At 45.1% G+C, this 25,440-nt stretch overlaps 2 protein-coding genes across 2 annotated transcripts; one reads left to right on the top strand and one right to left on the bottom strand.

Annotated features, from left to right (window-relative positions):
- Positions 1-1,571: 1,571 nt before the first annotated feature.
- JMJD6 (jumonji domain containing 6, arginine demethylase and lysine hydroxylase) lies at positions 1,572-15,915 on the bottom strand. Its single transcript, XM_075277357.1, has 6 exons — positions 15,742-15,915; positions 11,206-11,594; positions 9,691-9,977; positions 7,387-7,522; positions 6,291-6,429; positions 1,572-5,095 (listed from the first exon to the last, which is right to left on the bottom strand). The coding sequence occupies exons 1-6, from the start codon at positions 15,868-15,870 to the stop codon at positions 4,964-4,966; spliced, it is 1,212 nt and encodes a 403-aa protein (XP_075133458.1). The 5' UTR covers positions 15,871-15,915; the 3' UTR covers positions 1,572-4,963.
- A 315-nt stretch (positions 15,916-16,230) lies between these two features.
- Positions 16,231-24,598, top strand: METTL23 (methyltransferase 23, arginine). Its single transcript, XM_075277411.1, has 5 exons — positions 16,231-16,415; positions 19,713-19,817; positions 21,366-21,603; positions 21,693-21,777; positions 22,591-24,598. Exons 1-5 carry the CDS (start codon positions 16,293-16,295, stop codon positions 22,751-22,753), a joined length of 714 nt encoding a protein of 237 aa, XP_075133512.1. The 5' UTR covers positions 16,231-16,292; the 3' UTR covers positions 22,754-24,598.
- Positions 24,599-25,440: the final 842 nt, after the last annotated feature.

The raw sequence follows: 25,440 nt of genomic DNA on the forward strand, positions 1-25,440 counted from the left end.
AGATATCTTTGTCTCTTCCACACCCTTAGTTGCTCTTATTGCCTTCAATAGGTATTCCTTATCCTCTAGTAGACTGAATGGACATCAGGCTGCATATTGGGAGGAGTCTGATTCAACCACCTCACCCTCGTCCAGGTCACTGGTGCCCATAAGAGCAAATACATGCAAGGAATAAGGTGTGAAGAGCATCACAAGAAGCTACGCAGATGTCAATGGAATTCGCTTGTCAATAGCTGAACCAACTTCCCCTTTAATAGATTTTAGGTTCTCAGTACACTTCTGGCAGAGCCGTTTTCTTCCAAAGGAGAGCAAGTTTTTTTTTGTAGACAGGTCTTTAGCCTGAAAGCATAATACACTGTCTACCAATAAGTATTTGGACACCTGTGGTCCGAGCAGCACGAGCGGCAATTACAGCCTCAACCCTCTGGGCGTGGTGCACCACTTAAGGAGGCTATCCAACTCGTCCCAGAGGTGCTCGATAGGGTTCAAGTCTGGGCTCTGGGCAGGCCAGTCCAGTCGGATAACCTGATTGTCACTGTACCAAGCCATGGCAGACCTCACTACATGACAGCTGGCATTGTCATCTTGCAAGTAACATTGGTCCACCCATAGAACCGCCATAACGTAGGAAGCACACTGTTATCTATAATAGTGCAATAGGCATTGGCGTTGAGTTTACCATACACTGGGACCAAGTCCATACCAGGAGAAACACCCCCAGACCATAACTCCACCTCCGCCGAACTTTACTGGGTGTCCAAATACTTATTGGTAGACGGGTTAAGTACAAGTAAGCAGGTAATCCACAAACCTACCCCCCATTCCACATCCCCAAGAGTAAAGAGAAGAGGATAAGCAGGAGGGACCATCCAGGTTCAGGCTTTAAGGAAATCAGCAGAATGAGCAGAAGCAGGCACAGGGCAGAGCAGAAATCCCAGAAAACGTTAAAGATTTCAATTTAGTGCCAAAACTGCACCCGGAGTGTGTCTCTAGCCCCAACCCCCACACATTCTGTCCTTTGTATAATTGTGCGTCAGTTCACTATTACTCCTTCTATAGTATACTTTTGGAGGAGTGCAGCCAGAATGGAAAGTGTCTCATGCCCACCATGAGTTCCTGACCCGCCAACCCCAGAACAGAAGCAGGAGCTTGGCAGGATCACCTGTGGCAGCCATTACCAGGGGGCTTATGCTACAGCAACTAGATAATATGCCAAGGAGCCTTCAGTCACGACACAGTGCTCCCAGTCAAAGTGGGGCATCGGACTAGCCGGGCATTTTAAGGAGCACAAGCAAGAAGTTTCCCTCGGGACAGGAAACAAGTGAAGCAGGTACATTGGAGGGGCCCATTTTAAATGCTCCCTAGTCATTTCCTGCGGGTTGGGGGAACCCTTCTCTTTGTGTCATTGTGGAGGGTAAAACACCATTTGATTCAGGTGACCCATCTATCGGCAGGGCTAGGTGTATATAGGTAGGTTCTGTTGACAGACTCAGTTTAACGGACATATCTATCTAAGCCCCTGCCCTCCGGGGAAAGAAACAGAGCCGAGCTTACACAGCTTTAACCTCAATTTTATTTTTTGTTAGAAAACATTATTATAAAACATAATACAAACAAAAGAGGGAAAGGGTATTAAATTAACAGTGATCACAGACCAAAGCGGAGAAATCCACAATTCTTGTATGTTGATATAATTAATGAAGACACCCGCGGCTCAGGCTCAGTTAGATTGGTATGATTTGGCGGCTCAGGGAAATCTCTGGGACTATGCGACCGCAGCAGAATTATTTGTTCATTCCTTCCTCCTGGAGGGCAGTAGGTTTGTGCTGTATATTTAATGTCGTGGATTTCTAGGGGAATTATTAATTAGATCACTTCAAAGCTGTAGCCGGAGAAAGAAATTTACTGTATGCCAAGAATAAAAGAGGTTTAAATTGTTTAGTGTCACCTGCCCCATAAGAAATCAAGGGTTAATTGTATATTAGAAGATACATCCTCTATATCAATTGCTGAAACAGGTACATAGTCGACCCCTTGTAGGTTGTATGATGCAGCATGACATTTGTCCAGGGGTTGTGTGTGATTTTAATTATTAAAATGGAGCCGGTCTGCAATACCAGGCATAGCCACAGGACAATGGTGGCGCTAGTTTGTTTTTTTTCTTCTTCCTACTATCTACTATACATCCCCTGAAATAGCAGAAGAAGAATTTATGTGCCAATAAAACATCGGGATACCTCAGAAAACATTGCAAATCTAACTGAAGTGGTCTCACCATATATACATCTGTACTGTATGAGATACGTATGCCATGAAATAACTAGAAGTGATTGTACTCACTTGGGCCTGTTTATACCCCAAAGATAGCTGATGGATAAGCAATCATCCAGCGGACAGCTATTTCTCCAGACCCCCCATACATATGCTTACTTTATATGGCCAAATGGGTATACAGTATGTTGTCAATTTAAGTCAATGCCAACACATCACCTGGAGGAACAAAGGATTGTGCATGCTGAAATGAAACATGCTCGATCCTTATTTTCCCCTATACTTGCGGTAAGAGTCGGGGCACCCCTACACACATTAGATGGTCAGCCATCTAGTGTGCATGGCCAGTATTAGATATCAGAAAGATGCGACATTGACCTGTAGTTCAACTGTAGAGTAAGATTTAGGAATCCTTAGCTGAATGAATTACCCAATATAACTGCAGGATTCTAGGGCCAAGTATTTTTAACTGAAGAACCTCATACAGATCAATAGAGGTCTATGACCTGGAACCTCGTGAACCTGCAGGTCGCAGTAATGATTTTGCGGGTAGGCACTAAACTTCCTCCCCATTGATATAGCCTATGAACGTTTCCCATTAAAGTAATGGCAAGATACGTATGTTGTTTTTCCCAAAGATCTGAATCATGCTGCTCATACATCTTAGGGGTGGTTCACACTCGCACCCGGTTTGTGCATTCCGCCAGGTTTCAGTCTTCAGCCCCGGCGAAACTGGCCATGGAGTGGAAACCCGGCCGTCAGTCTTAAAAGCCATTCGCTTGAATGGGTTTGTAAAGGTGACCGTCTGTGTGCGCCTTCTGCCTGTCCGCAGGGAAACCGTTTTTTTTTTTTTTAGCTGGACACAAAGTCCTGCATGTCCGACACTGTTTCCAGCTAAAATAAACGGTTTCGCTGTGGACAGGCAGAAGGGGCACACAGACTGTCACCTTCATCACTTCATCAAGTGAATGGGTTTTAAGACTGACCGCCGGATTTCCACTCCATGACCAGTTTCGCCGGTCCTGTAGAATGGCGGAATGCACAAAGCAGAGAACGAGCGCAGGTGTGAAAGCCCCCTAAGATGTACCTCAGTCTAAAAGGAAATCTGAATCTTAAAAGGGGTTTTTCGGGAAGTTTAGATTCACTTCCCTGATCTGGCGGACTCTTGATGATGGAAGTGTGGGGGTCGGGGTGCCGTTTCAGATTCATGTGAGCTGAGAGTCAGAATGAGGCTGGAACCCCCCCCCCCAGGGTCACGTGATCAAAAGTGTGACTCCAATTCACACTTTCATCATCAGGTAAGTGACTCTAAACTCCCTGAACAACCCCTTTAATTGTATAAAATTAGATAGAAGTAAAAAGATATTAAGATTTTCATTCAGAATGTAGCTAAAAGGTGGCCATTTACAAGTGAGGATTGAATAGTATTGGACCTTACAATCCATCCGAAAGACCGGGGACAGGTACAGATTGATGGCCATACTAGACTATACTTTAACCATAAGAGAAACCTTTAAAAAAAATAAAATAAAATAAAACTTTTAACCCATCATAGTGTGTAATACGTTTGAACTGGTGGCACTCCCACTGACCACTAAACTAAAGAATAAAATCCCTCTTCATGGGTCCGTTATGTTTCTGATTTACTCCCCTTAGAGTATGAACTCACAGGGACAGATTCATTATGCCTTGTTTTCTGGAATACAAGGCATGAAAAGATGGCAAAATTTTTTGCACATATCGGGTTCTGTTTGTGCCACTTTCACAGAAGGGAGCGTGTCATGGGAGTTGCCCTCCCTTTATTATTGATCTGGCTGGCTCAGATTCCACTGCTGGCTCATGGCCCAATGCAGGGGATCTCTCATTTATAAATTGGTGGCACCAATCTTCATAAGCCTCCCCCAGACTCTCTTTGGACTCGTACGCCGCACTCTTAACATACCAGGAGATGATTAGGAAGGTGCACAATTTTCAGCTGAGTGATTCTGCCCTGGATTCGGCACCAGGACTTCTTGTGATGTCACTATGACGTGTTGCAAGTTTTAGTTTAGATACCCCATTAAAATGCAACCTGTTAAAAAACAAAGGATCACACAAGTTCCCGGTAAGCGTTCATTAGTTTGTCTGTGTATACCATTTCCTGACCACCCTCCAGGGATCTAGGATGTCAACAGGTTATTACACTTTGTACCTGACTCGTATATAGCGTAGGAAAGCCACAGAGAATTCAGTAAGAAAACAATATGACATTAGAAGGTTAATAAAACAGGCCAAGTGGTAGCTTCAACCTGCACAGACCTCATTTGCTGCAGGAGCTGGAGATAAAAGCACTGAACTATAGAACCGATCAGATCATGTGAAATCCACGGATACTTCACTTCCTTGGATTACAAACCTAAGTGTGATTCTGAGCATGCTCAATGCTGAGATAAGAAGCGTGGCTACCGTTCTTCCTCCTGTAAAGGCCATTTGTGGCTTCACAACCATTTTCAGTCATTATTGAAGAGAGTACATGAGATAGCGTCATACCAGTAATGTCTGCGTGTGCAATGTACTGTATAAAATGGTGGCACTGCGTTTGTTCTGTCGATTCCTAGCAGCAAATAAGGGAAATCAGAACACAGAAAACGTCCCCTTGAGATCATGTGCAGGAGCCATGTGTGTCTCTGCTTGAAAGACTTGGGATAAGTTGTCACCTGGAGGAGCTGCGTTCTTTGCTCACGCAGTCATCCTGTGTGGTGCTGTCTCCGTTCCCCATTCCACTGCATGTTCTCCTCTTCTTCTTTCGGTGTGACATGGTCTCTGCTCCAGAGCTTGAGTCGTCCTGTGTGAAAAGAAGAAGAAGAAAAAAAGTGATATCAAAATGAGACTAACTTTTCCAATAAAAAAAACAAACCCTGGATTCTTCGCTAGAGTCCTGTTACTTATACACTATCCTCAAGACAAGTGTCTTGGGCTTTGCGTTTGGGCTCCAGTCAATGTGGAGTCCAATCGCAAAGCCCCCCCCCCCCCGTGATCAGGAGGATGGGGGACCAAAAGTCGGGAGTGTCGGGGTTGACGCCAGCAGCCCCATTGCAGCTGCTCTCCATAGGAAGGCTCACCCAGTGCAAGAAAAGGAGGGGAGATATTTGAGGATGACAACCCCTTTAACACCTTCTCTTCCATATTTATAGCTGTAGATTTAGATTTGATGCAATTCTGTATTAACTAACTCAGAGGGAGCAGAGCCTAGATCCCCAACAAACACTTAAAAGGGTTTCCCAATCCAAAATCAAAGTTCCATAGTAATGATGAGCAGCATAGGTCTTCAATAAGTGATCTGTCGGGTTCTGGCACCTGGACTCCGTTCTAGCAGCCTTCGGGTCCCGGAAGCGGCTAGTGGACGAGCGGCGTGTGCAGCACCGATCTTATTAAAGGAATAGAAACAGCACTGATGTTTACCGGAGCCAGGGATATGCAGAAGATGGGGCTGCTGCCATAGGGGGCTGCTAAAACAGATGATCTTGTGTGGAGTCCTATCTGGACTGGATAGGTCATCAGTATCAAAATTTGTTTTGGGGCCAAAAAACGACTTCAAAAATAACCAAAAGCAACCGCTGTTACTAGCCAAATGCTTAAACTTAGAAATTCTTAGCAGGAAAATAGGTTATCTAAATCAGCCATATACTGAATATTGTGAGTTACCTTAGTCTTAGCCGCACAGTTAGAGAGGACAAGTCAGGGACTGTCAGGCACCAACAACACAAAACCACAGATGTATGAAATCCATATTGTAGCTACAAGCTTTGTGCGGAAACTACTAATCATATTACTTCCACTTGTTGCAGTTTTTAGACGCAGGATTTAGCTTTACCGGAGATCTGTCACAACAAATCAGCCCACGGCTACACATAGACTTGTGGAGACATCGAGTCTGCTAATGCTTATTACTGTGTGCTGCCAAGTAACCGAAATCTACTCCAACTACTTATGGACGTGGAGGGAGGGCAGAGTGCTCATATAATGCTTTATAGACGGACCTCTGATCCAGATTCTGAAGAGCTGGAGGATGAGGAGCTGGACGAGTCGCTTGAAGAGTCAGATGCAATCCCGGTCGATTCCTGCAAGTCCACAGTGTCGGCCAACGCGGCTAGCTCAGGGCGCTCCTGCTTTAAGATCCTAGAAAGGTAAAATAATGCAAATACTATTGATGTGGAAAGCCTACTAAAAAAAATTATCAGGCAACAACTTAAACAGGTTTTCCAGGAAATTTCTTGTTATCCTTAGGATAGGCCATAGATATCTGAACGTACAAACAGCACCCACACAGATCAGCAGTTCGGGGGTGCTTCCAATGCCTGTACTATATAATGAACAGAGGCAGAAAGCTTTGTGCCATATATAGTGTCCGGTCCACTGGGTTTTAGGTTCCCAAATCTGCCTGGAATGTCCCACATAGCCCTGTAGTAAAACTGTCCATGGTCAAATTAAAAAAAAAAAAAAAAAAATTCCTTAGGACAGGTCATCAGTATGTGGGCTCAGGTGAAAATCAGAGACATACATTATATCGATACCCTATAGAATAAGTAGGTCTTGGAAACCTCACCCCCAATGATCAACTTCCTAAAGTTATTAGCCAAGTAGCGTACCTAGAAGACTCGGGTCACTCTCGATGTTGGCATGTATACGTCCATATTTCCAGCACTTCTGGTGCCAGGACCCTGCTCTGAATTTCTGACTACAGGGCGAGTCATTGTTTTTTCGTTCTATCTAAAGATGTACGAGAGGGTTGGAAGCTGTTGTAGGTGTAAATCCACATCATGTAATTATAAGGTAGTGGAAGGAGGAGGGGTAACTACACAAAAACAAAACCCTTGAGACGCTCAACTCCTGTACCTTATAGATCAGTAAATCCCATAGTGACTCAATACTACAATATGGGCTAAGCTCAAAAGAGCAGAGGTGAATTCTGGGTAGGGATGTCCTGATCTACTTCATAATCATTGAACCACTAGCATGGGGGTCAGCAACAAGGAGCACCCCGGCTGTACAAGAGCTGGATCACCAGAGGTTGCTAACTCCTACACTAGAGGACATGTCTCTATCATTATTCCTACTACATCATCCACCTCTTACCTGTACCACTTTCTGGAGAGTTTAGGCCTCCCTCTCACAGTCTTATGCCAAACCACTGGGAAGTTTGTACAACTGGCGAAGTTCTGGGTAATGGCGATAGCAGTGTCTAGGTTCAGTACCACGTGCCACCAACCACCTGCGGGAAGAAAATCGTACATTTTGTAGAACTTCATAGGACTCGATATGGCAGCCTTACATTGTGGGTTATATGAAAGAAACACTAACTGGAAACTGTCAACAAGCTGCTACTGACAGATCTCACTATAGACTTGGCATTGGCGGCAGTGAAATTATTATTCTCTGGGTTCTTTTCAGACTCCAGAATATAATAAGTGAAGGTCTAGGGGAGGTGTAAAAGAGTGAACAGGTCCCTCACCTCTTCTGGGCCTTCTCGTGGCATCTGGCGCTCTCTCTAGATCCTCTTCTGGCGTCCTGGGTAATTTAATGTGCCCCAGGATCACTGCTGAGGATTGTGATTGGGTGCACCTCATGTCACCGATGATGCCCAATCACAGACCTCAGCAGTGATCCTGAGATGCCGGACACCAGAAGAGAGCCCAGAAAGGCCATTGTTTTTTTGTTTATTTTTCACACCTCCCCTGGGCCTCCACCTATTATATTCAGGGGTCTCAAGAGACACATTTTCTGGCGCAATCAGAAGTCCAGGACTCCTTCCTGGGTTTCGGAGCCCCTGCATCCCTACAGTCTGTGTTATATACAGGAACAGTGGAGCCCCAAGGAGCTAGGAAGTCCTAGCCTCATATCCATGTGATGCAAGGAGTCCATGCATCCTGACTGGGTTTAGGTCTAGAAATCTGGCTGATGTATGGACCTTGATTTTCTGGACTGTATTCCTACATGTGCGGGAGGCCTAAAGCTAGCATCTATTAGGTTAATGGTGGTCAAACCCTCTGGTTTTAGAGGGACCAGATCATCTAATATGTATGGACATACATATTAGATGATACATATTTAAGTTCAATCGAACACGTCCATGGGGAGATTTGCCGGCAGCTATATGACGTGTATGACCAGCCTATTTTGTGAATACATAGTACCATGCGCCCCATTGATGAATTTGTCAGCCACCTGTGAGGCGATATTAATACAGCACACGAGTATAAATAAATCTGCCCCATTACGTACATCTTCATGAAAAAGGTGCAAATATATGGACTTCAACACAATAAAGAGACTTGAATAACTACCCAATGTTTTGACAGCAGATGGTGCATGGCTCTCAATCTGCACCAACGTCTTTTGCTGTCATTTCAGTAGAGGGGGAGCCCGGCCTCTCCTGTTCTACACGTAACACCTCCTGTTCTTAAAGCTGGAATCAGACAGCTCCTGTCCCAGCCATTTTAGCCTGTGGAAGCCTGCATATGGATGAAAGGGAACTCTCATTTCAGTGGAGTCACTGGGTTTAAAGGGATTCTATCATTAAAACTGCATTTTTTTCTTGCTAACATGTTGGAATTGCCTTAAGAAAGGCTACTCTTCTATCTATAGATGTTTTCTCCGTGCCGCCATGCTGTAGATATCCCAGTTTTCATTGGTATGCAAATGAGTTCTCTTGCAGCACTGGGGGCGTCACCAATGCTGCGAGAGAACTCCAGCGACAGCATCTTCTTCCTCTGGAACACCCTCTCCACAACATCTTCTTCAGGCTTTAAATGGGACGCACGCGCAGCCGGCTCTGCAATGCCTTCAGCCATTTTCTTGTGGCCTGTTACACGAGCGTACTATGTAAGCGGCCACAGGCATGGCAGAGCTGACTGCGCATGTGTCCCATTTAAAGCCAGCCGAAGAAGACGTTCTAGAGGAAGAAGAGGCTGTCGCTGGAGCGTTTTCTCGCAGCACTGGGGACACCCCCAGTGCTGTTTGAGCACTGGGGACCACCTCCAGTGCTGCGAGAGTACTCATTTGCATACCGATAAAAACTGGGATATCTAAGGAACGGCGCCACGGAAAAGACATCTATAGGTAGGAGAAGAATAGCCTTTCTTAAGGCTATTCCTACGTGTTAGCGAGAAAAAAAAAATGCAGTTTTAATAATAGAATCTCTTTAATAGCAAAGCAATTGGGGACCGAGGGACCTCTCCACAGGTACCCCTGTAGACCAGGGAAGGACCCCAGGGCTCTCTCTTTAGTAAGCCTACTTTTGGGCACACTATAACAGATACACAGATCTTCACCCTTGTATTCACCAAGTGAAAGATGTAGCAATGCTGAATTTGTAGCTTTTAGGTTATCCCAATGAGCTGTGACCGGCTCTGCTACATCTATAGGCATTCATGTATTTACCAGGTACAAACACTGTTTCTCCTGGCTTCTGCAAGATCTCTAATGGCTTGAACTCAGGCGGCCAAGAGGGCAGCAGTGTACGGGGATAGATGACATTAAACCAAGTGATGGCCTCATCCTGCTGGTTACCGCCTTCCTCTCGCGTCACTTTGATGAGCTCTCGCGGAGTGTTGGTAGGGAAAAGGCACCAGCGCTTGTGTCCGTGCACCAGAGCGTTCCATGCACTGGTTCCCAAGGGATCAATATGAATTCCTGTTCCAGAGCGAGGAGGTCCCATCACAAACCATCTGGTAGGAGAGAAAACCACAAGTCCCATCAAAACCTAGACATTAGTAGTCTCTACAATAAGCCCGATATCACTGCACACCAGGGAGCTCCAACCATGGTGAGACAACTACCAACAACCATCTTAAAGTGGTCTCAGGATTGTTATTAGTAGATAATGGCAGAGAATAGCCATAGCTCACCCAATAATGTCCCGCTGCTCTAGTTCTGACATCATGTACATCATTCACTGGCCTCTGCAATGATGCCAAGATGTCCGACACAACCGCTAAGGTAAGAAATTGAATTCAACATTTATGTGAAAGGTGTACAAGACGCGATGGGATATTTAATGGATGAGCAATGGTTATTTTATACTATTTCCTTTAAGGAACCCCAAGGAACACAATATTAATGGCCTATCGATAGCAGAAAGGTGGAGTGGGGGGACCCAAGTCTTTGATCCCTTACCATCAGCTGTTTGAAGGGGTTGCAGCACTCTTGCTAATACTACAGTCTCTTCAACTGGACACTTACCCTTGGTTCACATCTGCGTTTGGTAATCTATTTGGGGAGTCCGCATGGGGACCCCCCAAACGGACTACCGAATGCATTTGCAAGCGGTGTGCAGTGGAAGCACATGGACCCCGTAGACTATAATGGAAACTGTGCGCTCCGCGTGGTCTCTGCACAAGTCATGTGGACAGGAAAGTAGATTGTGAGGTACTTTCCTGACAGCACGGTCCGTGCAGAAATCTTGCGGCAAGCGCACAGACCTCATTTATTGTCTATGGGGTCCGTGTGCTTTCACTGCACACTGCTTGCAAATGCGTTTGATAGTTTGTTCGGATTACAGACACAGATATGAACGAAGACTTAGTAGTGTTGGCCCTGACTGTGCAGCTCAGTCCCAATCAAGTGAATAGCTATGCACAGCTGGTGTGTGGAGTAATGTAAACCATGAAAAGGACTTCACCTGAGAGAGCCCTTTATACAGCTGATTGACAGGGGACAATATGAGCCGGGCCCCCAATAAACTGATATTGAGGACAGTCATCAAATACTAAAATATCCCTTTAAAACCCCTTTTTAACTTATAACATGGAACCTATCAGCTACTGATTTTTTTGAAATACAAATATATGATCTCAGATATAAATCCCATAGCAACAAGTGGTAGAAAAGGATAATAATTAATAAAAGCCCTCTGAACACTTGGATGTTGCCATGGATTACGCAGTAGTGTCTCACCTGTACGGTGGTCGCCTTTTCTCTCCTGCATACTGAAAAAGATCATCTCGGAAATATTTTGGCACCTCATAATCCTCCAGTATTTTCCTTCTTTTAGGGTGCTCGCCATAACTACTATCAAAGATGTACAACGGACTGTCATCCCGCGTCCCCTCCATGTAATCAATGTAATATTTCATCTTCATCTTCACAGAATACCCATCGTTGTCTTCTCCGCACTTGAACTTCTGGTTCCGGTACTTGCGTTTTAATCTTTCCAGGGTCCATTTCTCATGAGCGGGCCAACCCTGTGTGGCGTTGACAATCACAACCGGCTTGTAAGGCTTTTCATAGCGCTCAATAAACTCTTCATTGGTGAGCTGCAAGGCATCTAAACGCTCTACGTTGTCCTAGAAGATGAAGAGGAAGAATCAGCTACAGCATACCCTTATTATTGTGTGCATATGGAGTAGGATAGGCCGTTGGATGGTGAACTAAAAAAAAAAAATTCCTATACATTTAATGAACTCTTCTGCCCATTCAGTGTTGATGATCTAGTGGTCCTCCATCTTGGTTTACATCCTGGGAGCTATGAAGTGCTGTCCCAGCGTATAACACCAGTAAGGACTACAGATATGATACAGTACGTCAATGGAGTATCGGCACACATGTAGAAACTGGCACTTCACTCATACAGATTAATAGGGACCCTATGCTTATGACCTGTGGGGACCCCAATGGCTAGACCCCATTAATCAGAGGGAAAATACAGCTAATATTTGCTTGTGCCAACATGTTCAACTTTTTGCACCAGTAAACAGCCACAACTCCCTCCTATGTTATATTGTTCCCAAGTTTCCCAATTAGCATAATTATCAGTGCGAAGGCTGGCAATGGCCAGGCTTGTATGATCAGTGGGCGATTAACTGGTTAATAATTAATCTGTGTAAGGCCTCATGCACACAGGGATATCTGTACATTAGCTGGAATTGCTGCTTCCCCCCTATCAGTATGTCTTTAGATTGTAAGAAGAAACCCAAGCAAACACGGGGAGAACATACAAACTCCTAGCAGATGTTGTCCTTGGCAGCATTCAAACCCAGGACTCCAATGCTGCAAGGCCACAGCAATGCTGCCAATGGAATTGCTGATTTGATCCTGGTCAGAAGGGATTCCTTGCATTGTAGTGATACCGGCTCTGCTGCCCGTACTGTATATAGCTGTAAGGAGGTCGGGACTCTCAGCATCACAGATCACTACAATGCAGGGAATCCTATCTCCTGACTGATCGGGCTGGATTTCTTGGTCCAGTGATAATGGGGTGATGCCACATCTAGCAATAACCGCACTTATGCAGAATTTCATCCACAGCATGCCAATGGCAACAAGATACTTCATTTTTACCCACTGTGGGCTTCCGCTGCATCTTGTTTCTGGACAGAGGCTGCCACCCATATCAGATAAAAACCTATATAATGAATGCATCACAAATGCAAAGAGGTACCGGGCTAGAGCCCAAATCTCTTACTAGTCACTCAGACAGTCGAGTCCCATCTGCTCCTATAAATACGTCTGCTACTTGGAGTCACTCTTAGTCTAGCCATAAATAGGTAGACATGCCCCCTAGAGGTGCTCGTATGTTTATCTATTAATATCAATTAAAGCCGCGCACCTGTTATACAATTTATCAATGTACTTTATGTATTCATTTTTCAGTTTTAAAGGGATCCTATCATTCAGACTGAATTTGTTGTCCCTAACACGTAGGAATAGCCTTATGAAAGGCTATTTGTTTCCTCCCTTTAGATGTCTTCTATGCGGCGCTGTTCCGTAGAAAGTTCCCGTTTCTCGCCGGTATGCAAATGAGTTCTTTTGCAGCACTGGGGGCTGTCCCTAGCACTCAAACAGCACTGGAGGCGTCCCCGATGCTGTGAGAGATCTCTCCAGCGCTGCCTCCATCTTCTTCAGGAACGTCCTCTTCACACGTCTTCTTCCGGCACAGGCGGTGAAACTTGTAAGCCTCAGGCAGAGCCGACAGCGCATGCCCGTGGCCACAAGAAAAAATGTCCGCTTACACAGTAAGTAAGAAGATGGAGGCGGTGCTGGAGAGTTATCTCGCAGCATTGGGGACGCCCCCAGTGCTGCGAGAGAACTCATTTGCATACCGGCAAAAAAATGGGATTTGTACAGAACGGCGGCGCGGAGAAAACATCTAATGGTAGGAAACAAATAGCCATTCTTAAGGCTATTCCTACGTGTTAGGGACAAAAAAATTCAATCTGAATGATAGGATCCCTTTAAGATCACTGCTTGCTGTCACTTCATTGTCAATATCCAGTGGATCCAAACAACTTCATCATGTGATGGACATATAGATCAGGCTTGTTACAGTTATCAGAGCTGTGTCCTGAAACGCACTGTGCACCTTTGCGTCCGTCACATGACCAGCACAGATTTCTATCCATTGAATGACAGCAAGCAGAGCTCTTGAAATACAAAGAATTTAGACAATATATAATAGTATAATTTATACTACATATGAAATAACCTGTATGTGCTGAAACTATAATCCCCTTTAAGGCCTCAAACACACCAGAACAGGTTTACTAGGGTATAATGATATCATAGAGGAGGGTTTCAAGTGCAAAAACTCCATAGTCATCATAAAACAGCTGCCCACGCTTTGGCGGACTAGGCACGGCCATGTATTACATTGTACAGCCCTTCATCTGAATGGACATTATGTAATACTCCACTTCACCTATAGTGGTCACTGTAGTGGAAATGTTCACTGAACTCCAGCTTCCTTAGTAATATCAGCTGATCTCTAGGATGGTTCATTATCATATTATAACCATAGGAATTTGGTGATAATATGATAATGACCTATACAAGTGATGCATTAACCATTACTCACTTCAGAGCAGCATTCATACTATGTACAGGACACACCACACTATCTGGAAAACCTACTAGGCTCCAACACAGTCCCAAGATCTAAATTTTCTACACTATTAATTGGAACACTAAGTCCCTGGTCCATAACGCCCTGTAGTGGTTCCCTTTAAAGGGATTTTCCATACTTATTACTTAATAAATAAGGTCTGTGAAGTGGAATGCTGCCATGTCAGAGGGGCTCCTGGTTGTCAGACCTCTACTGATGGCCCATCCTACGGATAAGTCATCGATTGATGAAGCCTGGAGAATCACTTTAAGAAAACCTGGAAATGTTGTACAATCCATGTTCTGACCCATGAAGCTATGGCGTGTCAGTAAGTTTCCATTTTATTCTAGTAGGTGGAGATGGTTATCTTTATGACCTATTTTAAGGTGTATTTGTGCCCGGCTCATGGTCAGATGTGTTTATATGCGAGTAAGGCTGGGTTCACACCTACACCCGGATTCTGTTGCAAATGCCACTTGAACAATACAGAGAGAAAAGCAGCGCTATTCTCTCCGCATTTTTCAGGTGGACTCCATTGTAGTCTATGGTATCAGCGGGTCTCCAAAGGTAACTGCTTTTTAAGCGAATTGGGTTTCCGTTTTTTGGGTTCCCAAGTGGACCTGAAAAATGGAATCGCGAATTCAGGTGTGACCCTAACGTAAGGTTTCTACAAAGTCAGTGGTGGCGGCAGTGGCGTATGTTTGCAGTGTGTGGACTGGGTTGGGGTGCCAATTTGTAGCTTGAGTGAAGGGTAAGTGCAAGTTGACCCTTCATAACCGCACCCATGTCACATGATATAATGGGCTATATGTGACCGCGAGCACCTGTAGCTGGAACAGACTTATTAGAGGGGGCACCTGTACAAACTGTTAGAAGAGACACCTGCGGCTGGTGCACACTTTAGAGGGGGAGGCTGTGATTGGCACACATTGTTATGGGGTACACCGATGTCTGATATAGACTGTTATGAGGAACAAATGTAACCCCACTGTTATGGGTACAGAGGATACCTGCGGCTGGCACAGACTTATGGGACAGTGGGGCACCTGTGTCTGGCACACACTGAGGCAGATGTGGACAGCACACACTTATTGGGGGACACCTGTGTCTGGTACACACTTATTGGGCGCGGGGGGGGGGGGGGCACCTGTGGCTGGCACAAAAGGTTATGGGGCAGCAGGGCACATGTGGCTGGCATGCACTATTATTGGGGGATCACATGTGGCTGACACACTATTATGAGGAACAACTGTACCCCCACTGTCATGAGTAGAGGGGACACCTGTGGCTGGCACACACTTATTAGGACTTATTGGGGGGACACCTATGGCTGGCACACACCATTATGGGAAGCACCTGTACCCCCAGTTATGAAGGGAGGGTACCTGTGGCTGGTACTGGCACTATGACACCATGCCCCTGTATGTCAGTAGAGGGTATACTGGCACCTACTGGGTGTCCACAGTATACACTCCATCCCTGTCACCTGTACCCATAGTCCAGGTGCCCTAGCCTCCAGCCTGCATACATGACTCGGGCACTATACAGCCGCCTCCGGCCACTTCCAGGCACCGGCACAATACACGAGCTGTCTGCGAGGCGGCAGAGCTCACCCGCACGCTGCTGTGGCTTAGCCCGTACACCTCGGCGTAGTTATGGCGGCTCCAGTCCTGGGAGTCTTTGAGCTCCGGCCGGGCGCTGCGCTTCGCCTCCTTGATCCGCTTCTTACTCTTGTGGTTCATCCCGGTATCTCCGCCAATGTCTCCCCCGCGGCTCCCAGCACCGATATCCCCGCAGCTCTCACGCCACACCTTCTTCTCCCATAAGCTATTCCTATTGGCTGCCTGGGAAGCAGGAAGTAAGGCGTGATCCTGCCCGCGCTGGCTCTAGTAAGCCGCCATATTGGGAAGGGCAATGGTGACGGACTCCGCTATTTTTCACCTGTTGTAGCAGGTTTTATGCGTCTGGTGTAACAGAGGCCGTTGCTTACAGTATCCAGAGTCTAGAACGGGCACATATTGCTTATGTTTGTTATTCTATATGTCATGTAATAGCATGTAAAAACAATTTCGGACTGCCACTACCAACATGGCTGCCGGAACCATCCTCTGACAGCTGCGCCATCACAGAGCGACAGTATGGCGCCCACGTGTAGTACAGGGAGATGTCTGCGAATGCGAGAAGAAGGAGAGAGTCCCGGATCGTGTCACGGGAGTACGTGTATGTGCACGATGAGGGGGAAGGAGGAGCCGAGCAGTCCCGGGAGCTCAAGCTCCGCATCCCCGAGGTGCTTGTTCATATTGTGGCCGCAAGGGGCGCCATGGCGTACGTGCGAGAATGCAGGCGGCAGGTTAACCCCATGTGTGCTGGGCTGTTTACCGCCATATCATATGAGTGACCCCTGAGAAATATGCCATAGCAGCAGCTGGCATCAGATAACCTCCATGACTGCCGGACTCCATCACAAGGCTGCAGTCACACAATTTTGGGCAACATCTGGTGGGGGTTTGTTTTTTGGAGGATTTTTCAAGGAAAAGATCAGATGTAGATCTCTGACCCAGGCCACAATCATCCAACGCCACCAAAATTAAGAAAAACCTGGCTGTCTCTGTTTGGCGTAGCGCAGTATGGAGGCCACGACCGGGGCTAAGGGAGGAGATCAAAATCTGTCACAAATTCCCGCCAGAATCTGTCACCCATTGTTTTCAATGTGACAGATGCTTCTTTCTTCCCAGCACACTAAGGTTACGTTCACACTTAGTCGCCTGCAGAAGACCAGAACAACGGACATGCAAACTGCTAAAATAGCCGTTACCCATGAAGCCTGGTGGACTCCATTGATTATAATGGGGTCTGTATAAAAAAGCAGTGTGTGAAGGAGAATTTAGTGCGCCAATTTCAGGCAGACATTACCAGAGTCTCCAGCGGATAGACTGGCGCAAATGTGGACGTAGCTATGTAACAGTGATATTGTCAGATGTGAAATCCCTGCACGTCCAACTTTTTCCTCTGCAACTTTCAGTTGATATAATGGAAACCCGACCGACTTCATTATTGTCAGTGTGGTCCATCAGGCTCTGTATGTGCGCGCTATTTTAGCAGTTCACCTGTCCGTTGTTCTGGATCTCCAGCATGATCTTGTGGAGAAGTGTCCTGCTTGATCTTGCCACTGTTCCAGCCCCAGAACTCATGGTGGCACGGGTGGGCTCACACAGCCTCAAAGGGGAGAATTTAACAAGATTGGGGTCTCTTAAGCCAGTCTTAATAAATGTCCCCACTGCTACAAGGGGCGCTTGAATTTTTAAGAGTCTCTGGCCTGTTAATACATCAGGAACACTCCCATGTGCCAGAATGGAAATTTATGCCAGTCAGGAACCGATTTCATGCCAGTTTTCTGGTGTAAGTTATAATAAATTTGTTGGGCTGTAGCGTCCCCACCAAAGCATTTTCGTAAAAAAGTCTCAGTGAATGATGTGGAGAAAGGGCCTTGCACCAAAGTTACCAATTACACTTGTCTACATCAGAAAACTGGTATGGATGGGTTAATAAATTCCCCTCAGAGAGCTTCAGCTTTAGGGTGAATTCACACTGAGTAAACGCTAGCTTATTTTGTAGAGTAAAATTACACTTGTAAATTTTGCTATCCCATTGACTTCAATGACATTTTACAGGCGTATTTTTACAGGCGTATTTTTTACAGGCGTATTTTTACAGGCGTATTTTTTACAGGCGTATTTTTACACTTGTAAAAAAATATCATTGAAGTCAATGAGATAGCAAAATTTACAAGTGTAATTTTACTCTACAAAATAAGCTAGCGTTTACTCAGTGTGAATGCACCCTTACACCACAGGTTCCACAGGGCCAGAATTTGCAGAAGAACCTGAAGTGGACGACTGCTTAAAATTCCTCTTTGTGAACCTACACAAAGGAGTAAGTTCACACAGAGGAGTTTGCTGCAGATTCTGCCTACCATTGTTTTCATAGGAAAATCATCCCGCTCAATCCAGCTGTGTCAGCTCAAGACTCCCGCCGCAACTGAATTCCGATGTCCTGCATCGGTATCTTGTCGTGGGTAGCCCGCCGCCCGGAAAATATCATTTTTAAATAAAGCACATTACATTTTAGTCCAGAATCACATACTCTATAAAATGAGACTAAGTTTTCTGGATAGTGACACTTAGACAACAAACGCCACCAGTTTTGGGGTTTTTTTTTTAGGCCAATAGATTAGGATGTGAATAAAGGAATCTCTGATACAGAATCTGTCACATTAGATGGAAAAAAGCTGCATTTCTTTTCTGGCAGATATGAGCAGATTAGTTATATGGCTGGACGGTTTGTTAGGCATTATTGGTGTCCATTGTTTGATAAATCTGACACTGCATCATCTGGTTCTGAGTTATTACACAATGTGAAAATGAGCAGTTTGAGGCATCTTGAGCGGCTCTGTTGCTCCATACTGCTCTAATATGTCTTCCTTCCCTCCTTGAATTACATGGCCATGGAGTTAGGCCAAAATCTTGCAGGCCCTGATCACTGCAGCGTATTAGAGCAGTGTGGGGCATAGCAGTTTGGAGCAACGGAGGCGCCCTCAGTGCTCCAAATTGCTAATTTGCATATTGTGAAATAAATGAATATCTAAGTAATGGAGGCAGGAATTGTGACATTCAGGTGATCATCCTCTAACTGAGGTGCTGGCAATACGCTTCACCCTGATGACAGACTCCCTTTAAAGTTAGACTCTACTGTATTAGTAAATCTGACTCTAGTTCACATCTGTGTTCGGGAATACCGAACGCATTGATAATCAGTGAGTTTATGAAAGCACACACACCCCATAGACTATAATTGGGTCCTGTCTTTTCAGCGCGGTGTCTGCAAGAGTCATGCAGGAAGGAAAGTAATTTATGACCGCACGGAAACCACACGGACCCCATTATAGTCTATGTAGTCTGTGTGCTTTCATAAGCTCACCGCTTGTCAATGTGTTTGGTATTCCGTTCGGGGAGTTTCCAAGCGGACTCCCAAAACGGAATACCAAACGAAGAAGTGAGCCAGGCCTTAGTAAGATGTTATTGCAGAATAAAAAGGCTAAAATGTTATGTGCAACAAGGACAAGATGTACAAAGATTTATACCGCTCTGCTGATGCTGCTGTGTTCCTGTTTACTTATAACCACCCAAGTTTCTGAAAGGCCACCATGTTTCTTTTCCGTACACTCATGCAACAGGCAACCCATGATCCTGCTTATTTTCAGGCCGTGTGTCTGTGACATGGACCACATGGATCCAGTCTTTTTTTTTTATTATCAATACTTTACTACGTCTCCGAGTCTGTGAAAAATGAACGACATGGACGGCACCCTCGTGCTATCTGTGATTTTTCCTAGACCAATAGATCTTCATGGGTGTCCATAAAAATGTCACATGTACAAAATACATAACTCATGAAATGTTGTCCGTGGCGGTCATGTGCCTAATGGCGCTAGTATTGTGTCACCACTACTTACGTAGACGTCTGTGTAGGACGGACGCACCACAAGAGACATGTCTAATAATGTGTCTGTTCTGTTATCTTGCAGGTTCTGGATTCAGAGTATGGCATGTACGTTTGGCCATGTGCACCGGTCCTTGCCCAGTACATCTGGTTCCACCGAGCTTCAATGACTGGAAAGAGCGTGCTGGAGGTCAGTCATGTCTTCTTTTAGGATGCACCATGCACTCATGCCACAGACGTCTATCCATTCCCATAACTGTGGGACAACAGGGACTAGGTTTAGAGATTATCCCAGGACTGTCTTTATCATTGCAGGTTTTTACATAAGATTTTTCCTGTCTTGTGTCTTTCCCACTGAGATGCATGGGATGAAGCAATAGTCATGAGGGCGGACATTTCTCTGGATGTTCTGTCGGTCATCCTATGGAAGGACAGACAGTACCAGTCCGCCTCCTTCTAGCTCAAAGTGACTGGTCCAAGCAAATCCAAATGTATGTTTATGCTTTAAAGGGAGTCTGTCTGGTCCATAATGCCTCCCAAACCAAAAAGTCTGCCGAGTAGGGGCCTTTAAAGGGAACCTGTTAGGTTTATAAACGTTCAGCAAGTGCTGATGGACCAATGGTTTAGTCTACCATATACCCCTATACTAAAGCTGCCCATACAAAAAAAAATTATTTTGGTTTTACTACAAATATTGATGACCTTTCCTAAGGATAGGTCATGAGTACCAGATCAGAAGGGGCCTGACATCCAAAATCTATTCACAGCAGTTAATACACAGGGGATGGAAAATGAAGCAGACAGCGCTGTCTTCTGTGTTGTGGCCAGACCAGGTATTACAGATCATCCCCCTTTCATTAAGCTGTAGTGACACAGTTCAGCCACTAAACAGCACTGTCTTCTACTTTCTCCATGAGAACGGCTGATCGGTGGGGGTTCTGGGTGTCAGCCCCCAATAGATCTAATATTAGTGACCTATCTATAGGACAAGTCATCAATATTTTTGCATGGAAATACAAAAAGAACAGTTGCATTTGCACATAACCAATAGCAATATTGCATATAATATGTGCATAGATATCCTTTACAGTGCCTGGATACATTAGATGGAACCTGCCCATTGCTAAATGCTCTGTATACTTCTCTCACTGCTTTGTCCATACAAAATAATCTGAGTTTAGGAGGAGCTGTGGTATGGCCAGGGCTGTGGGTTAGGGGTCGAGGCCAGTTTTGGGTGGAGTGAGTGTCAGAAAAAGGTTATTGACTACGGTTTCAGATGATTATAGTAATGAATATGGGGATGTCCTGGATCTCTCCAGAAGTCACATGTTGGGGGAGTGAAGGACTGGGAATGTTGGATTTCAGTATCCCTGAGCTTTCTTGGGGGACCCAGGCTGCAGTCAAAGGTGTCTGGCAGGAGCTTGGCCTATTCTCCCTATTGAGAACACATGGTCATTCAGTTGAGCCGAGTGTGCTTGTGTATGGGGGGGTCTGGAGGAATAGCTGATAGCTTGAGATCCACACAACACAAAGCAATAAACTGTTAAAGTATAAGGGTAATGGGGGCTGTCAGTGTGCGGACATCTCATGACCGGGGCATTACACAGCACCCAATGAAGTCCACTGGGCACACGTGTAGCACATGTAACCCTTTCATGGGTCATTCTATGGTCTGGTGAAAGAAACTTGATTCTTTAGGTAATGTGTCACTGCCTAATCCATAACTGTCTTCCTCCAGGTGGGCGCAGGAGTGAGTCTCCCCGGCATAGTGGCCGCTAAGTGCGGTGCCAATGTCATACTGTCAGATTCAGCCGCGCTGCCACAGTGTTTAGAAAACTGTTCCAGGAGCTGCGCACAGAATAACCTCGATGGAGTGCCGGTCATTGGACTGACTTGGGGGGAGATATCGCCAGATCTGCTTACTCTGCCCCCTATTGACGTCATTTTGGGATCAGATGTTTTCTATGAGCCAAAAGGTAAAGTAGCCCACACAGAACCAGTATATCCGTTATACATTCTAAAAATAGACTGCATTTATTTTTATTTTATTATTTTTTTCCCGCAGATTTTGAGGACGTCTTAGTAACGGTGCGCTTCATCATGGAAAAGAACCCCAATGCTGAATTCTGGACAACGTATCAAGTCAGAAGGTAGAATAGAATTTGCTTTGGTAAATAGCAATATGAGCAGATAAAGGGAGTTGTCTGTCTTTATTAAGGTAACCAGCATCACTCTTGCCTGTTAGGTGCACTCTTATTTTTTGCAGTTCTTCTCCCAGAGGGGAAGATGCCAATCACTTGATCGCTGGGTCCAGTAGAAGCGGCCATATTGCTGCTTCCTCTATTCACTATTTAGCACTAGCCGGGTATGCATTGTCACATGGCAAACACATTGACTCATTATATTGTATTGGTCCCATGCATACGCCCGTGTATTATCATGAGGCAAAACTCAGGACAGGTATCAAGTTGATGGGTCCATGTGCTGTCCATGTCAGTCAACCAAGAACCTGGCACATGCTTGCGTGCTTATAGCCTTAGTCTGGTGCTCTACATTTACAGTGGTGTCAGATTAGAGACCAGCACCACACATAGTACATGTATGGCATGTGGATCTGACATCAGAATATGCTGTCCAATCCAGGAACAGGTCCAGTGTATTTTTCGATCACTCCGATCACTATCATTGGACAGCATATTCTGATGACTAAGCCAGCAAAAGGCAGTTCTTCTATGTCAGTCTATATGAACATGTTTATTATGCTGCTCTCATAGACTTACATAGAAATCAGGGACTTGTGGCTGGGGTGTGGCTTAGCAGGTCAGTCTGTCGATCACATGACCAACTGAAGGGACCGTACAAAGGCTAAAGAAAGTAAACCATGCACCCTCAGTAAGTGCTAAGTTTCACCTCTTGACTAGCCATGACATCTCAATAAATTGATGCATTCATGTTCCCCTCAGTGCTAACTGGTCCATTGAGGCCCTGCTCCACAAATGGGATCTCCAATGTCTGAACATCCCGCTGAAGAAGTTCAATGCTGACCGCGAGTGCCTGGCAGGATCGCAGCTCCCGGGAAGTCACAGCATTCAGATGATGATCATCACTATGAAAAGAGATCCGTGACACTAACCAGCCGCCCTGGTCCCTGGGATACGGACATTTATGATAAAAATAAAGGGATGATATACTTCCACCATGTAATGTTATACTGTGATAGGAGCAACAGTCAAGATCTTCTGTTGTCAGGTGGACGTGACTAACATTGGCCTAACCCACCAATCGTGTACCGTGTATGGAGATCTCAAATCTTGGGCGTGAAGGACTTTAGTACAGTTGGATTTCAGCACGCCTGACCATTTTGTTCTCAGAGGAGTAAGGCCTCATACACCTGACAGTGTGCAGGCCAAGGATTTCTAAATGGGGGAATTCGATGCTCTGTGGCAGCAGAACAGAACTTCCAATTGAAATCAATGGGGGACAAAGCCTTCGCCTCCCTCGCACAGCTGACAACTATTGTGAAGTGTATGGCTGGTTCTGATGTTATTGACTTGCCATGGATATTATTTGTTCATGTTGTAATATCCAGGTTAGGTTTTATTCTAGCAGTAGGTGTATAGAAAGCTATGTATTTAAATATAGAATACTGTTGGGTAGCCCATAAGATACATACAGGTCCTGCTGCTGATGTCACCAGTGTTGTCTCATTTTAGCGAGGGAACTGTGGCAGCCAATCACAGGCCTCAGCGGTGACTGTACAAATGACACGTCACATGCTGAGGTCTGTGACTGGATCTGTATACAGACCAACAGAACCCGATGAGAGGAGAGTACCGCTTTGTTAGGTTTATGGCTCCACTAGCAGCCCTATTAAATATTAAAATCATATAATATATATATATATTATATATAGACAATCCAGAAATGTCAATGGCAGATTTTCTGGTTGTAGGAAAAAGGTACAACGAAGGCAGCAAAGCACAGAGTACCCTTTTGTTTGCTGGATTTACCAGCCTGAACCATATGCCAGGGGAGGGACTCATAGTATATAACAGTTACCTGTGCTGCTATAAGTTCCTGCCTGCCAGTGACATACTGCCCCGTATACAATAGGATGTTTCTGTGAGGCAGGGGCTCTGGTCATTGATAACTGTATTACTAGGAGTTCCTCTCCTGGTATACAGTTCAGGCAGGTAAGCCAAGCCAACACACGTGTAAGTCAGATTTGTTTAGACTTGGGAATATATGGTAAACCTGTATATAGCTATGTAAACTGTCCATACAAAAAATATGGGCCTGAGGGGCTCACTACCTCTATCGGAAGGGGGAAAAAAAAAAAAAAAAAAGCACCGAGATGACAAGGCTTCTTCGCTGTACAAGCTGTGACTGTATAAACCTACCCCAGGAGCTGCTCACAGCAGCTTAAAGACTTGGATGTCTAACAGCAAAATAGTATTGATGCTTATTGGAGATGTATAGAATGCTTATTTCCTTAACTTGCATTTTCCATCCTTTGGTTGACTTATTTGTACTATGTAACGATATGTTGACATACCCATAGTGCTACGGCATATGTTACAGGAAATATTAAAAAAAAAAAAAAAAAAAAAAAAAAAGGGGGTTCCCCTAGTAAAATTAAGCCTTCGTTACTTGGTATATTAGTCGTGAACTACTGTATTCAGATAATGTATCGGTTTCATCATATATAAGCCACAGAACAGACTCTGCCCACATCCCAAACGTAACATCTGCAAATGATCAGTCGTCCCCCCCCCCCCCCAATACCCACTATTCGGACATGCCAATAAAGCCTCGATATAGAAATGGGACTGGTCATATGGGATATCTATGGTGTGTATGGGATGCCATTCTTTACATACTAGGCACTGCTGTGATGTACCTTAGACTTGAAGAAGGTGGATGTTTGCCTCTGATTCCTCCTCACTTTTCATATGAACATACCCTTTACAGATTTTTTTTTTTTTTTTTTTTTTTGGGGGGGGGGGGGGGAGAATACAACTGGGAACAGAACTCTACAATAGGATCCATTTTAATCACTGTCTATTTTCATCATAGGGCTCATGAAGGGGGAGCAAAAAAAAAAAGTTAATTTTTTTGATGTATGCTAAAACTGGCACAGATCGGGGATTCTAGTGCATGGAAGGCAAAGACTATTCTCATTGGCTGCTCACACACGTGTACGCCAGGCAGACTCCTAGCCTTAGTTACTTGTTAGGGCTCCCACCAGATACTGTAGATTACAGTACTGTTTAGCTATAAGGCAGGGACCCCTGACAATCCTAGGAGAGTCTGTGCAGACTGAACACCACACGGACCAAGTTTCACTGCTGAAATGGTCATGTGAAAGCAACCTGAAGGGTGGCGACACCGTGTACCAAATGCAGCTAGACCTAAACTCAGTTCAAGGGTCACAGGTGCTTCCCTATCCCCTGCTACCTCTTGTGTCACCCCCTCTACCTCATAGATTGTAAGCTCTTTTGAGCAGGGCCCTCAGTCCCATTGTGTGAAATGACGTTCTTTGTTATGTATGTCTGTATCTGAACCCTATAAATTGTACAGTGCTGCGGAATATGTTGGCGCTATATAAATAAAATGTATTATTATTCCCTTATGTCTGACAGGCATTTGTTTTTTCCTTGCCATAAAACTGAGCGAAAGCCACCTTATACACAGCCCGATTGTTAAGTTTATTGCCTAAAAGTATGGCTATAGTTTTGAAGCGACACCATCTAGTTCAGTTTTCTGGTACATGTATGGCATATGGGTAGGGATAACCCCTTTAACTCGATGAC

Source organism: Leptodactylus fuscus, chromosome 6 (genome assembly GCF_031893055.1).
Source record: "Leptodactylus fuscus isolate aLepFus1 chromosome 6, aLepFus1.hap2, whole genome shotgun sequence".
NCBI lineage: Eukaryota > Metazoa > Chordata > Amphibia > Anura > Leptodactylidae > Leptodactylus > Leptodactylus fuscus.